At 36.9% G+C, this 13,500-nt stretch overlaps 1 protein-coding gene and 1 long non-coding RNA gene across 6 annotated transcripts in view; one reads left to right on the top strand and one right to left on the bottom strand.

Moving 5' to 3' along the window:
- trak2 (trafficking protein, kinesin binding 2) overlaps window positions 1-13,500 on the bottom strand; it is a 54,773-nt gene that overhangs the window by 25,727 nt on the left and 15,546 nt on the right. For 2 of the 4 annotated variants that reach the window (XM_684210.11, XM_021476982.3), the window contains 5 exons: window positions 5,844-5,900; window positions 4,071-4,147; window positions 3,841-3,957; window positions 3,118-3,327; window positions 721-799 (listed from right to left, as the gene is read on the bottom strand). In XM_684210.11, the coding sequence (XP_689302.6) occupies window positions 721-799; window positions 3,118-3,327; window positions 3,841-3,957; window positions 4,071-4,147; window positions 5,844-5,900 (540 nt within the window). Of the gene's footprint in view, window positions 1-720; window positions 800-3,117; window positions 3,328-3,840; window positions 3,958-4,070; window positions 4,148-5,843; window positions 5,901-8,213; window positions 8,426-13,500 lie in introns of those variants that run through there. The other 2 variants (XM_005172089.6, XM_005172086.6) reach the window with 2 other exon arrangements.
- Window positions 1-13,500, top strand: part of LOC141386161 (uncharacterized) — a 32,175-nt gene that overhangs the window by 8,529 nt on the left and 10,146 nt on the right. The gene's annotated exons all lie outside the window — the stretch shown is intronic.

A 13,500-nucleotide genomic window follows, 5' to 3' on the forward strand; every position in this document is an offset into this window, starting at 1 on the left:
TACACCTTACTAGTACCGGATTGGACCCCTTTTGCCTTCAGAACTGCCTAAATCTGGCCATTCTCCTCTTACCCTTGGCATCAATAAGGCATTTGCACCCTGAGAACTGCCGCTCACTGGATATTTTCTCTTTTTCGGACCATTCTCTGTAAACCCTAGAGATGGTTGTGCATGAAAATCCCAGTAGATCAACAGTTTTTAAAATACTCAGACCAGCCTGTCTAGCACCAACAACCATGCCACGTTCAAAGCCACTGAAATCCACTTTCTTCCCCGTTCTGATGCTCGGTTAGAACTGCAGCAGATCGTCTTAACCATGCCTTAAATGCTTTGAGTTGCTGCCATGTGATTGGCTAGTTAGAAATTTGCATTAAGGAGCAGTTGGACAGGTGTACCTAATAAAGTGGCCGGTGAGTGTATTTAAACATTTTTGTATCTAAATCTCTTGTATTAACATCTTTATTTATATCACATTAACTTATAATTGTTGTCATACCGATTGAATTCTTTCAAATCTACACCCATTCTAATCCCAGATTAAAGTGTTAATGCATCCACAAGCCAAGGTTAAGGCAGATATCAGAGTTTATTTCTAAATGGCAACGCTAATGAAGTATAATAAGGTTTATAATGGTGCTTTAGTAGGCAGATGTCCATGCAGACAGTTTACAGACTCAGTTTAAGTTGATTTGGTGTTTGGAAGCGGACACAGATACTCACGCAGCTCTTTAACGCAGTCGTTCACCAGCTGCTGTTCTTTTTCCTCATACGTGATGGTCTCTTTCTTCAGGTGACAGGCCTGCAGAACATCACAGGGTGTCAGGCTTTCACAAACTCACACACTTATTACAAGGCTGTCTGGAATATTAGATTCAGATTGGTCGGTCTCGACATTTCAGTGCATGTTATTTTATATTAACAACCAGTAAATAACACAGGCTCATCACTTCAAATTACCTTGATTATCGATAGAACATTCACATCCATATACTTACTTCCACATTCATATTGCAGGTATCTCTTTGTCTGTCACACCATGGTTTTTGCCTGAGTTTTTGGCACCATTTTGTAAATACATATAGTATATGCTATATTCAGCCGGTTTCGTTTCTGTCTTTGCATTTTTATGTGTTTGGCTGAATAATGGATATGTTAATGTATATTTATCAGCTATTTTCGTTTAAGTCAGCTTTGCGTTTAATTATAGAATTAATAAACTATTATGGCTCAAAACACTGTTTTGTGTCAAATGTGTATGTTTTGTGGTAAGTAACTTTAGTTTTGCGTTTGATTGGCGCCATGCTGTGACGAAAAAAATGCGCAGGTTAGTGTATACTCCATCAGCTGCTTTCATTTCTGTTAGCTTTGCGTTAATTATAGAATTAATAAACTATAGCTGCATCCCAAATGGCAGTCTATACACTATGCACTCATGCACTATGTACTTATGCACTTACACACTCAACAGGATAGTATCTGTATGTAGTGTCGTCCCAAATGGCACACTAATGTTTTTTTACTAAGCGGAAATTCAAACCGTTTCCCTGATGACGTTTGACGGTTGCCAGATAAGTGAAATAAACAACCGAGTTATCAAATAATACCTGCTGTGAGTATTGCCGCATTCACCATCAGGAGGCGCTATAATCACTATCGTAGAAGAATTTTGCTTTCACCATCTAAAATAAATAAAGTTATTCAACATGTGCGTCCGATAGCTCCGCCCCTTCCGCTACGGGAGCAAACCTGCGGTCGTTGAGTGCGTGAAGTGTCCATCATTACACACTTCATTTTAGCGGCTGAATGAGTGCATCATTCGGGTAATTAAAGTGCACTTATTATTTTTAGAGTTTTCAGTGTGAACACACTACTTACACTATTTATACTACAAAATGGCGTAGAATAGTGCATAAGTATGCGATTTGGGACGCAGCTTATTATGGCTCAGATGTTTTGTGTCAAATTTGTATGTTTTGTGGCAAGTAACGTTAATCTTGCGTTTGTTTAGTGCCATCTTGTGACTGAATAATGCAACGGTTAGTGTATACTCCATCAGCTGCTTTCGTTCAAGTCAGCTCTATGTTTGATTAAAGAATTAATCTATTATGGTTCAGAACAATGTTTTGGGTCAAATTTGTATGTTTTGTGGCAAGTAACGCTAGTTTTGCATTTGTTTGACACCATCTTGTGTCTGAATAATGCGCAGGTTAGTGTATACTCCATCAGCTGCTTTCGTTTCTGTCAGCTTTGTGTTTTTGACTGATGGCGCCATCTAGTGTCTGAATATTGTGCAGGTTAGTGTATATTCCATCAGCTGCTTTCATTTCTGCAGCATTGCATTTAATTAAAGAATTAATAAACTATTATGGTTCAAAACAATGCTTTCTGTCAAATTTGTATGTTTTGTGGCAAGTAACGTTAATCTTGCATTTGTTTAGTGCCATCTTGTGACTGAATAATGCACATGTTAGTGTATACTCCATCAGCTGCTTTTATTTAAGTCAGCTTTACGGTTGATTAAAGAATTAATCTATTATAGTTCAGAATAATGCTTTCTGTCAAATTTGTATGTTTTGTGGCAGGTAACGTTAGTTTTGCGTTTGTTTAGTGCCATCTTGTGTCTGAATAATGCACATGTTAGTGTATACTCCATCAGCTGCTTTTGTTTAAGTCAGCTTTACGGTTGATTAAAGAATTAATCTATTATAGTTCAGAACAATGCTTTCTGTCAAATTTGTATGTTTTGTGGCAGGTAATGTTAGTTTTGCATTTGTTTAGCGCCATCTTGTGTCTGAATAATGCACAGGTTTGTGTATACACCATCAGCTGCTTTCGTTTAAGTCAGCATTGCGTTTAATTGAAGAATTAATAATCTATTATGGCTCAGAACAATGTTTTGTGCTAAGTTTTTATGTTCTGTGGCAAGTAGCCTTGTAATAAGCGGGATAAAGTACATCCAGAATGGTTGTTTTCGCAGAATAAGCCCTTTAGTCTTACACAACAGTGCTCCGCTTCAGATCAGGCTGCCGATAAACCTGTCAGGCTTTATACTTCAGTAACAACCACCTGGATGTACTTTATCCCTGACATATACTCGCTGAGGAGTCGGTGGCGCACCTCTGATCTGAGGGTGAGGTTCTCCTCCTCCAGATCCTGCAGTTTGGACTGAAGGGCCTCCAGCTGGCTGAGAGCGAGAGCGGCCCCTGCAGGCACCGGGTGTCGCAGCGGTGTGGAGCAGCTGGAGTCTGTCTCGCTCTCCTCGCTGGCACTCGCAACCATTCGCAGGAGCTCATCCTTCTTCGCCAACTCGTGCTGAAGCTGATGAACCTGAGATGGAGAGCATGTGTCTTTTAAATGCTGTAGTTTTTAAAGGGCCCTATCAAATCACAATTTCACTTTTATTATCAGTTTATTATCATAAAAACAGAGGTAATTAAATAAAACCATAAAAAACGAACAAGCCATTAGTAATTTGACTAAAAACGTATTATATTTTGTCAAGCAAAGTACTTTAAAATAGGCCTACAGTTCAAATTAAAGCAAGGAAGAAAATCTTTAAAGTTCAAATCATTTTATTATTGTAATAATTACTTAGTTAAGTCTACTTTACAATAAAATTCTGTGAAAATGTTTATTAAATATTATTTTGGCTGTATTTTACAGTCTAATATTCAATAACACTATAGTCTGTAATGCAAGTTTAGTATATCTTTGATTTATTAATCCAAATTTTGCTAATAACATTCAATGTTTAACCGTAAATTCCATTTTTATGCCACAAATTCAGCTTTTTTGACTGCATTGTGCCCTGATTATCCAGGTTTAGCTGTATATATTTACCTGATCTAGAGCCTGTGCCAGCTGCTCCTCCAGAGACTCGTTTCGCTCCTGCAGCACATGGTTTCTCTGCAGGAGAGACTGACCAATCCGTGCAGCCAATTCCAGGTCGCGATCCCTCTGCGGGACCACACCATAATGCAAACAGACAGACGATCAGGAGTCGTTACGATCAAAACCAAACTAGACAAAGTGCATAATCAAAAGACTGCTGACCAATCAGCATCACTCACTTCAGACAGGAGGTGTGTGACCACGTCAATGTCATTGTAGGTCTTGGTCATCTGCTCCACCCGGTCAGCGCTGAGGACTATGGAGGGAAAACAGAGATGGGCAAACAAAATGAGAGAGTGCATTAAAACAAACACTATGCTAGCTTTGATATAACTCTTCTTTTATTCAGTTCTATTGAGACCAAAACAGTAGGGTGTAAACATGTGCCATATGGCAAGCTATGCACATGCACCACACACCATTACAAAAACATCATGCACAAACCCAAAACAATAACAAAACAAACATCATCATCTATTAACTTCATGCACTACATACTCTACTAGTAAAAATTCTGGGATATAAAATTTTTTATACTTTTTTCAGAGAAGATTAGATTCACCAAAATGTTACAATGACACGAAAACTATATCAATTTATATTGTTAAGCAAATCAGCAAATAACAAAGACTTCTGAAGGATTATGTGACACGGAAAAAGCTTTAAGATTATTTGAATAAATATTATAATACAATGCATTCAAATAGAAAATTGCTGTTTTAAATTGCAATAATATTGATCAAAACTCCATCTTTTTCTTTATTTGTGATCAAATAAACTCAACCTAGGCAAGCAGAAAAAAACTATAATATAATATAATATAATATAATATAATATAATATAATATAATATAATATAATAGATAAAACTCAAAATAAAAAATCTGAACATGGATCTAATGGATCTCTTCATTTGGTTTAACTTACACTCATATCTCTCTGCTGCATTTATATACTTTAATGTTTTTTCTAAAGGCCAACTAATATAGTAAATTATAATCAAGGATGCACCAAAGGACACATTAAAAATTGCACAACAATAGTTTTTTTTTTCTCTATTTTTGCAAATCCTGGTCGCCCAAAAAGATGTAATAAGCAGTTTATAGACCTCATAGTTTCTGTACCTTAATCTTCAGCTTTATCATAACTACACTGCCTGACAAAAGTTTTGTCACCTATCCAAGTTTTAGGAACAAGAAATAATAACTTGACTTCTAGTTGATTTGGTATCAGAAGTGGCTTATATGAAAGGCAAAGGCCTCTAGATTACACTTATTTGACCCAAATAAAATATGATCATGTCTTGATTTTTAATTTTTTTATCAGGACTGTAAGGTCTGACTTTGCTTAGACAAAAGTCTTGTCACTGAACAGAAATAATGTCCAGTATAGAATATAAAGTCATGCTGCAGTGGAAACAGAATGAATATTGTGTCTGACTCCATCATGAGCTTGGAGGACTGCATCCATACATCTCTGACTCAAATCACTGATTAATAAAGTCATCTGGAATGGCAAAGGAAGCGTTCAGGACTCCCAGAGTTCATCAAGATTCTTTGGATTCATCTTCAACACCTCCTCCTTCATCTTCCCCCAGACATGCTCAATAATGTTCATTTCTGGTGACTGGAGCACCTTCTTTGCTTTCAGGAACTTTGATGTGGAGGCTGAAGTATGAGAAGGAGCGCTATCCTGTTGGAGAATTAACCCTCTCCTGTGGTTTGTTCTGCAGTATTTGTGATGATTAGGATGCAGTTCAACAGATGATTCATCAGAAAAATCAACCTTCTGCTACTTTCTAAATGATCAACAAGAAGTCAAGTTATTATTTGTTGCTCTTACAACTCAGGTCAACTAGGTCAAATACCAGCTCAAAAATAGAAGCAGAAAGCAGGAAGGACATGCATACTGTAAAACAGAGAGCGATAAAGCGCCAGACAGACCGACTGTTACCTTTAGAGAGGCTGTTAGAGCCATTTTGGGGAAAAGAGGAACCGACAGCTAGAAATGCTGCAGGAGGAACGAGGGAAAGAGAACAGGACAGAAGAGAAGAGGGAAATATTAGATGGAGGAATTATGGTAAACATCCACTGAGGGAGAAAACGAGAAACCATCACCAGCACAGAGATAGAGAGAGAAAGACATAGGAGATATAGTTATAATGAGAGCGAGAGAACTACATACAAAAACAGAGATATACTGTAGATATAAAGAGAGAAATATACAAAAATAAAGATACTTTATGACTATGTACAATTTCTCAAATAATACCACTCCAATAATTTTACAAGAAAAGGCAAAAATGACAGAAATAAATAAAACAATATAAACTGATCAAATAATTACCAATTTAAAAAACAAAAACTAATTTGCACATTAGGCATGGGCTGGTATAAGATTCTGACAGTATGATAACCTTGGATAAAAATATCATGGTGTCACAGTTAGGGTTGTAACAATATACCGGTATGAAGGTCTACCATGATTTGAACGTGCACGATTATCATACCATGAACAATTGCATATCAACGGTTTTAACCCTTAAAGACCGAGACAGCCGCCCGCGGCTAAAAATAAGTATTGCTCTTAAATGTTTAATAACTTTTGATCCGCTGATCCGATTCATACAATTCAAAGATTGGCATAAAGAAGAGAATCTCAGCTGTCCAGTGCTGTATCACATAACATTCGCGGAATCAGCTCCGGAATCAGTGCGGTTACATGATCAAAATTTGACAATGCTGATTTGACAAAGAAACGCTCGTCACTGTGTCTCCGGACAAACCAGACATGATACATTCATGCATTGTCCCTCCTCCATGCCCAGATTGGTTCAAACCAATAAGCATAGGTTTCGCTTTTGTTTGTGGACCAACAACGAGCTTTTTGAACAACACGGAATGAGAGATAGGCATACATTTATGCACGGCTAAATAAAACGCAAAGAAAAAAGTTTTGCATGAAATAATTCTCATACTAAGTACTTTTGCATGCACAGCAGCACAGAAACATGACAAAACAGTGACACAGCAAAGACGAACTGCTGCTCTTGCTGTTTTCAAAAGACGCAAATGAAGGTGCAGCTGTTTGTCTGCATTGCAGACAACCACATCCAAATCCATATCCACAGACAACCATATCCATGCTGGCACATAAAACCTAAGGATGTTCCATATTGAATCTAGTTTCGTTATGTAAATATTTATAGTATAGTAAATATTTATATCTATTTTTTTTACTGAGGATTTGCACCATGTTTATTTGGACTTTATTTGGACTTTGACACATTATTTATTATTTTCTTATTTTTTTATTTGTTCATTGTAAGTGGTGTTGTTTATAGTAACTGAAAATATATTATTTGGAAAAAGTCAAATTTGCTTCACTGTTCTATTATTTTGTAACATTTGTAACATACCGTATACCGCGAAACCGTCAAACCATGGTATTGTTTTAGACGATTATCATACCGTAAAAAATTCATACCGTTACAACCCTAGTCACAGTATTTTGATTACTGCTTCAAAATAAGTTCCTTTTATATGTCTGGGTAAAAAACAACAGCTTTTTCCCCCATTGAACACGATATATTTTCTTTTACATTACTATTTTCTGTTTTCTATTACCATTGTGTAGGACCTTTAGCTGCATTTTGCGACAAGATAAGCCATACACACTCAGCTGTTTGACACTTCACTGCACCCATCGAGTCAGCAAAGTACCACAGACACACATCTCCTTCGAGTGCACGCACACACACACACACATAGTGAACTCCTGGAGACACATATATACATTAACACACATCTATGCTGTCCAGAAAAAAACAAAAGCTGTTGCTGAATAAAAGTGAAACTACTGAGAAATTAAAAACCCAAAATGACATGATTACATACATTAAAAAAAAAAGTTCAATGTGTGGAAAGGAGTTTGATTCTCATGTTAAATTGTACAGGGAAGAGGCCAGTCAGTAGAGTTTATAGCTAAATATTTTGCAGTGTTTGCATTTTCTTGCAATTTTCTTTACATAAACAGGAATAAAAGAAGTATAAGAAAAACAAATAATAAAAATTATTTAAAAAAAAAACATAAAAACAGATAAAATCACTTCTATCAATTTTATCAATCAATTTATTGCATCCATGCTAAATGAAACTATTAATTCTTTCAAAAATAAATATTACTGATCCCTCAAACTTTTGAACAGCACTGCATGATTCCCAAATTTCCATGCATTCACCACTTCCACATGTTTAATCATTGATTCATGATGTGTTTTAATTTCCCAGCTCTCCCAGGCACACCAGTAACCGTAACCCTTACCTGCGGGGAGATGGAAAGTGAGCAGCTCTTCACTTAAATTAAGCATGTTGACAATCACAGCACCGCGTCTCTAACAGCACACACACACTGAAACTCCATTCACACAGACACCACATGAACCACAGCACAGCTCTCATTCACACACACACAAACACACACACAGGACTGCACTCCAGCCACTAACGCTCTGTTCAGACGTCCATTTTTAAACTAACAGTGTCACGAAGAGAGTTTAGTAATCGGTGACGTATTGATATCACACACTCAGACCTTTGAGCTTCAGTAAAACATCAGACGGTGTCAGGCTGCTCAGTTCACTTCTAATATAATATAGTTAATATAGATATAAAAAACACACACACATATATATTTCTAAATGACAGATCACACTACCCTGACAGATGACAGTGGAGACTTGTTCAGGCTGTGTCGGGTTAGTGTGTGACTCCTGTTGGCGTCTGTTGGAGTTTGTTGTTTCTGACTGAATGTGCTGAATCAGCGCTTATCAGGTTGTCAGATGTCAGAAAAGTGCTGTAATCTGATGACTGTCCGTGAAAGAAACGTATTGAAATTATCTTTAGGTTTCCTGCATATACCCTGTAATAGATTTTGAGCTGATTCCGTGGTCCTTATAATGGCAGTCAATGGAGACAGTCTCTTGAGATGAAAAATGAACACATACAAACGAGTCCAAATCACTAGCCGTGACTCCTGACGTCACACTGAGGTCTTGTAAAGTGAAACAATGACAAATTGAGCAGTATTATTAAATAATATTGTAAATAATGTTACATTTTCCAACTCAGACCATTCCTTTCATTTTACAAGACCTCAGTGTGTCATCAGGAGCCATGGCTATTGATTTGGACCTGTTTATTTTTAACGTAAATCACTAAAAACCACAGATTCAGCTCAAAAGCATGCTTAATTATCTACTGAAGAAGAAAAGTCACCTACATCTTGGGTGAGCTGTGGTAAATTAACAGGAAATTTTCATTTTAAGGTGATTTTTTTTTCATTTTCTCTTTCTTACGTTTACAAAAACAGAGTACTAGGATTTTTGCGAGACCCTTTATAGAACTCATTGAAATACTCATTGGAAAAATCCTGGAGGTTGTAAGGAGGCTTTTACATTTTTAAGACTTACCAAAAATTCTATAATTATATTATTTCAACATTTGCATTTTCTCCCTGTGTTGGCATGCACTGCAAAAAATGCTTTTCTTGCTTAGATTTTTTGTCTTGTTTCTAGTCTAAATATCTAAAATTTCTTATATCAAGAAGCATTTTTTAGAAAAGCAAAACATATTGCCTTGTTTTGAGAAATAATATGCCAATATTAAGTGAGTTTTTCCTTAAAACAAGCAAAATAATCTGCCAATGGGGTAAGCAAATTAATCTTGTTTCTTCTTTTGACATAAGATTATTTAGCTTACCCCATTGGCAGATTATTTTGCTTGTTTTAAGGAAAAACTCACTTAATATTGGCATATTATATCTTAAAACAAGACAGTATGTTTTGCTTGTCTAGAAAACTCTTCTTGATTTAGGAATTTTTAGATATTTGGACTAGAAACAAGACAAAAAATCTAAGTAAGAAAAGCATTTTTTTTGCAGTGTGGGTTTCACAGTCCAAACACATGCGCTACATGTGAATTGAATGAACTAAATTGGCTGCAGTGTGGATAATACTGGGTTACGGCTGAAAGGGCATCCGCTGTGTAAAACATATGCTGGTTATTATGGCGGTTCATTCCGCTGTGGTGACCCCTAATGAATGAAGGGACTAAGCCGAAGGTAATGAATGAATGAACGCTAAATCACTAATCGAGGTATTTTTTTGTGTGTGTGAAAATAATGTATGAAGTGCCTTAAAAAATGTATATAGTCTTTAATTAATCTACAGTAATGAGTTGCTATTATCTTGGTTGGTTAAAAACAATGCGGCAATATATTAATTTATTTTTTCAAATACCAATATTTGTCCTGCTTGCTTGCTTATTTAAACTTTCATCATAAAACTGATCACCGTTCATATATATAAATATATGAATATTAATAATATGAATAAAATAATATAAATATATAAATATTTCTAGCTTTTTTTTTCACTGAACATGAACTCAACCCATTTACCAACAGTCAGATATTATCATTAATCTATTACTATTATTGTACAAACAATATTTTGTACAGGTTTCATTTCCTTTTGCCAATTTTTGAATTATTTCACCTAGAGAAAAATTACAGATTTATGCAATAAACATTAGAAAACTGCCTTCACACGGTTAATTAATAAACTCTTATTTTAGTCATAGGGACTCTATATGACATTATACCAGACTTTATCTTGCTGTAGCCGACGTTTCAGTGATTTTAAATTGATCAAAACGTTCCTAATACACACTCATGTTCAATGCATCAGTGCACCTACACAGTCATGATGTTGTGCTTACAGTATGGTCTTTCTCTCTATGAATATGCCATAGTGCTCATGCCCGGTCATGCTATAAAGCTAAAATAGCCACCGTCTGCCCTCGCTCTCAGGTTATTCTTAGCATCACATCATCATCCAACTGGGTGAAACTAGGGCAAAAAGTCTCCCCCTACACCCTACAGGACTTAAGCCTGCACACTCATTAATGCTCTCGCACGTACACACCAGAGACGTTCACTACGACCCCTGATGACCCTCGGTAGACAACACTAATACTGCACTGGACGCATACTGAAACTGAAGTAGAGCCAAACTCAGTCAGAAGCAAATGAGTCTAATAAATCAGTCACAAACGGTGAACCCGCTGACCTAATGATTGCCTAGAGAAAGGATATACAATTACAGTTACAAAAAAAGTTTTAAATAAATAATATTTTAAAATTCAGTTTATGAAAACTTAGCTTTGTAGTTAGCATTTTAAGTTGTCACAGGTTTGCTCTGGAACTGAAGTCTGTTTGGAGAGACTTCAAGACTTTTTATTGTTCAATGAAAGGACAAGCACTGCATAAAACATGCCTGTCGTTAATAATATTGATTAAATTAAGTATATTAAACTAAAATATTTTGAACAATATATAAGTATTTACATCAATCCCCCATAATGACAATGTGAAAAAAAAAGTATTTGAAGTTGTTGCAAATTTATTAAAAATAAAAAAGCTGAAAAATCAGATGTACATCAGTATTCACAGCCTTTGCCGTGAAGCTCTAAATTGAGCTCAGGTACATTCTGTTTCCACTGATCATTCTTGAGATGTTTCAGCAGAGTAATAGGAGTCACTTGCGGTAAATTCAGCTGATTGGAGATGATTTGAAAAGGCATAGCCTGTCTATATAAGGGCCCAAGGGCACAAGGCTGAGGAAGGTTACAGAAGCATTTCTGCTGCTCTGAAAGTTCCAATGAGCACAGCGGCCTCCATTATTCGTAAGTGGAAGGTGTTTGGAAGCACCAGGACTCTTCCTAGAGCTGGCCGGCCATCTAAGCTGAGTGATCGGTGAAGAAGGGCCTTAGTCAGGGCGGTGATCAATAACCCGATGGTCACTCTGTCTGAGCTCCAACGTTCTTCTGTGGAGAGAGGAGAACCTTACAGATGGAAAACCATCTGTGCAGCAATCCACCAATCTGTATGGTAGAGTGGCCAGACGGAAGACACTACCCACCTGGAATTTGCCAAAAGGCATCTGAAGGACTCTTAGACCATAAGAAACTAAATTCTCTGGTCTGATGAGACTGAAATTCAACTCTTGAATGCCAGGCGTTACATTTAGAGAAAACCAGGCACCGCTCATCACCAGGCTAATACATCCCTACAGTGAAGCATGGTGGTGGCAGCATCATGCTGTGAGGATGTTTTTCAGCAGCAGGAACTGGACCACTAGTCAGGATAGAGGGAAAGATGAATGCAGCAATGTACAGAGACATCCTGAATGAAAACCTTCTTCAGAGTGCTCTTGACCTCAGACTGGAGTGACGAATCATCTTCCAGCAGGACAATGACTCAAAGCACACCGCCAAAATATCAACAGAGTGGCTCCACAACAACTCGGTGAATGTCCCTGAGTGGCCCAGCCAGAGCCCAGATCTAAATCCTATTGAACATCTCTGGAGAGATCTGGAAATGGCAGTACACCGTTGCTTCCCATCCAACCTGATAGAGCTTGAGAGGTACTGCAAAGAGGAACGGGCAGAAATTCCCAAAGACAGCTGTGCCAAGCTTCTGGCATCATATTCAAAAAGACTTGAGGCTGTAAATGCTGCCAATGGTGCATCAACATAGTATTGAGCAAAGACTGTGAATACTGATGTACATCTGATTTTTTTAAGGATTTTTATTTGTAATAAATTTGCAACAATTTCAAAAAAACTCTTTTTTTTCCCACATTGTCATTATGGGGGATTGTGTGTAGAATGTTGAGGAAATAAATGAATTTAATCTATTTTGGAATAAAGGCTGTAACATAAGAAAATGTAGAAAAAGTTAATCATTATGAATACTTTCCAGATGTACTGTATACTGCTTATCCCCTTTATATATAGGCTTGTGCATAGTAATATAACTTAGTGTGCATACCTATATGGTCAATATACACCATATTTACTTAAACGCACACACACAAACACACACACGATTTAAAATATATAAGCATTTTTAATCAGTGAAGATCAGTGAAATGTCCTGTAATGGATTGTTTTCATATTTCAGTGTGTAAGTGTGTACTGGTTTAGCTACTGTACTTGTGTACTGGTATATTTGTCAGGGCTCACACACACAGACATGCACACAAATCATTGTTTGCATTATCAATATGCAAATATATTAATAATATTCAGCAGAATGAACTGCCAAATACTCTGGCAAACGTTTTACCGACGGATGTCCTTCTAATGCCTAATCGACAAAATGAAAATATTATGAAATATAAACATAAATCAGGCATAATTCAGAATTCAGTACGAACATAACGGGCTAATCCTGTAGGAAGCACTCTGAAACACACTAATGCCAAATATCATGTTGGTCAGCACTGTCATAAATGATGACATCAGCACAACATGAGCTGTCACAGATGATGTCAGCACAACAAAAACCATAACCGATGACATCAGTGGTTGACCTCGAGAGAAGCGCAAGCCCTTACTTCCTGTACACACTGCCGAAATGAGCAGACAGACTAAACCAGAACTGCGAAGTAAACCTTCAACAATGACCTCCTCATGCAATGACACTAACACCACATACTGCATTCCTACACATGCACACGCGAGTTCACCACACATGCCCTGTCCGT

Source organism: Danio rerio, chromosome 6 (assembly GCF_049306965.1).
Source record: "Danio rerio strain Tuebingen ecotype United States chromosome 6, GRCz12tu, whole genome shotgun sequence".
In the NCBI taxonomy this organism is placed as follows: Eukaryota; Metazoa; Chordata; class Actinopteri; order Cypriniformes; family Danionidae; genus Danio; species Danio rerio.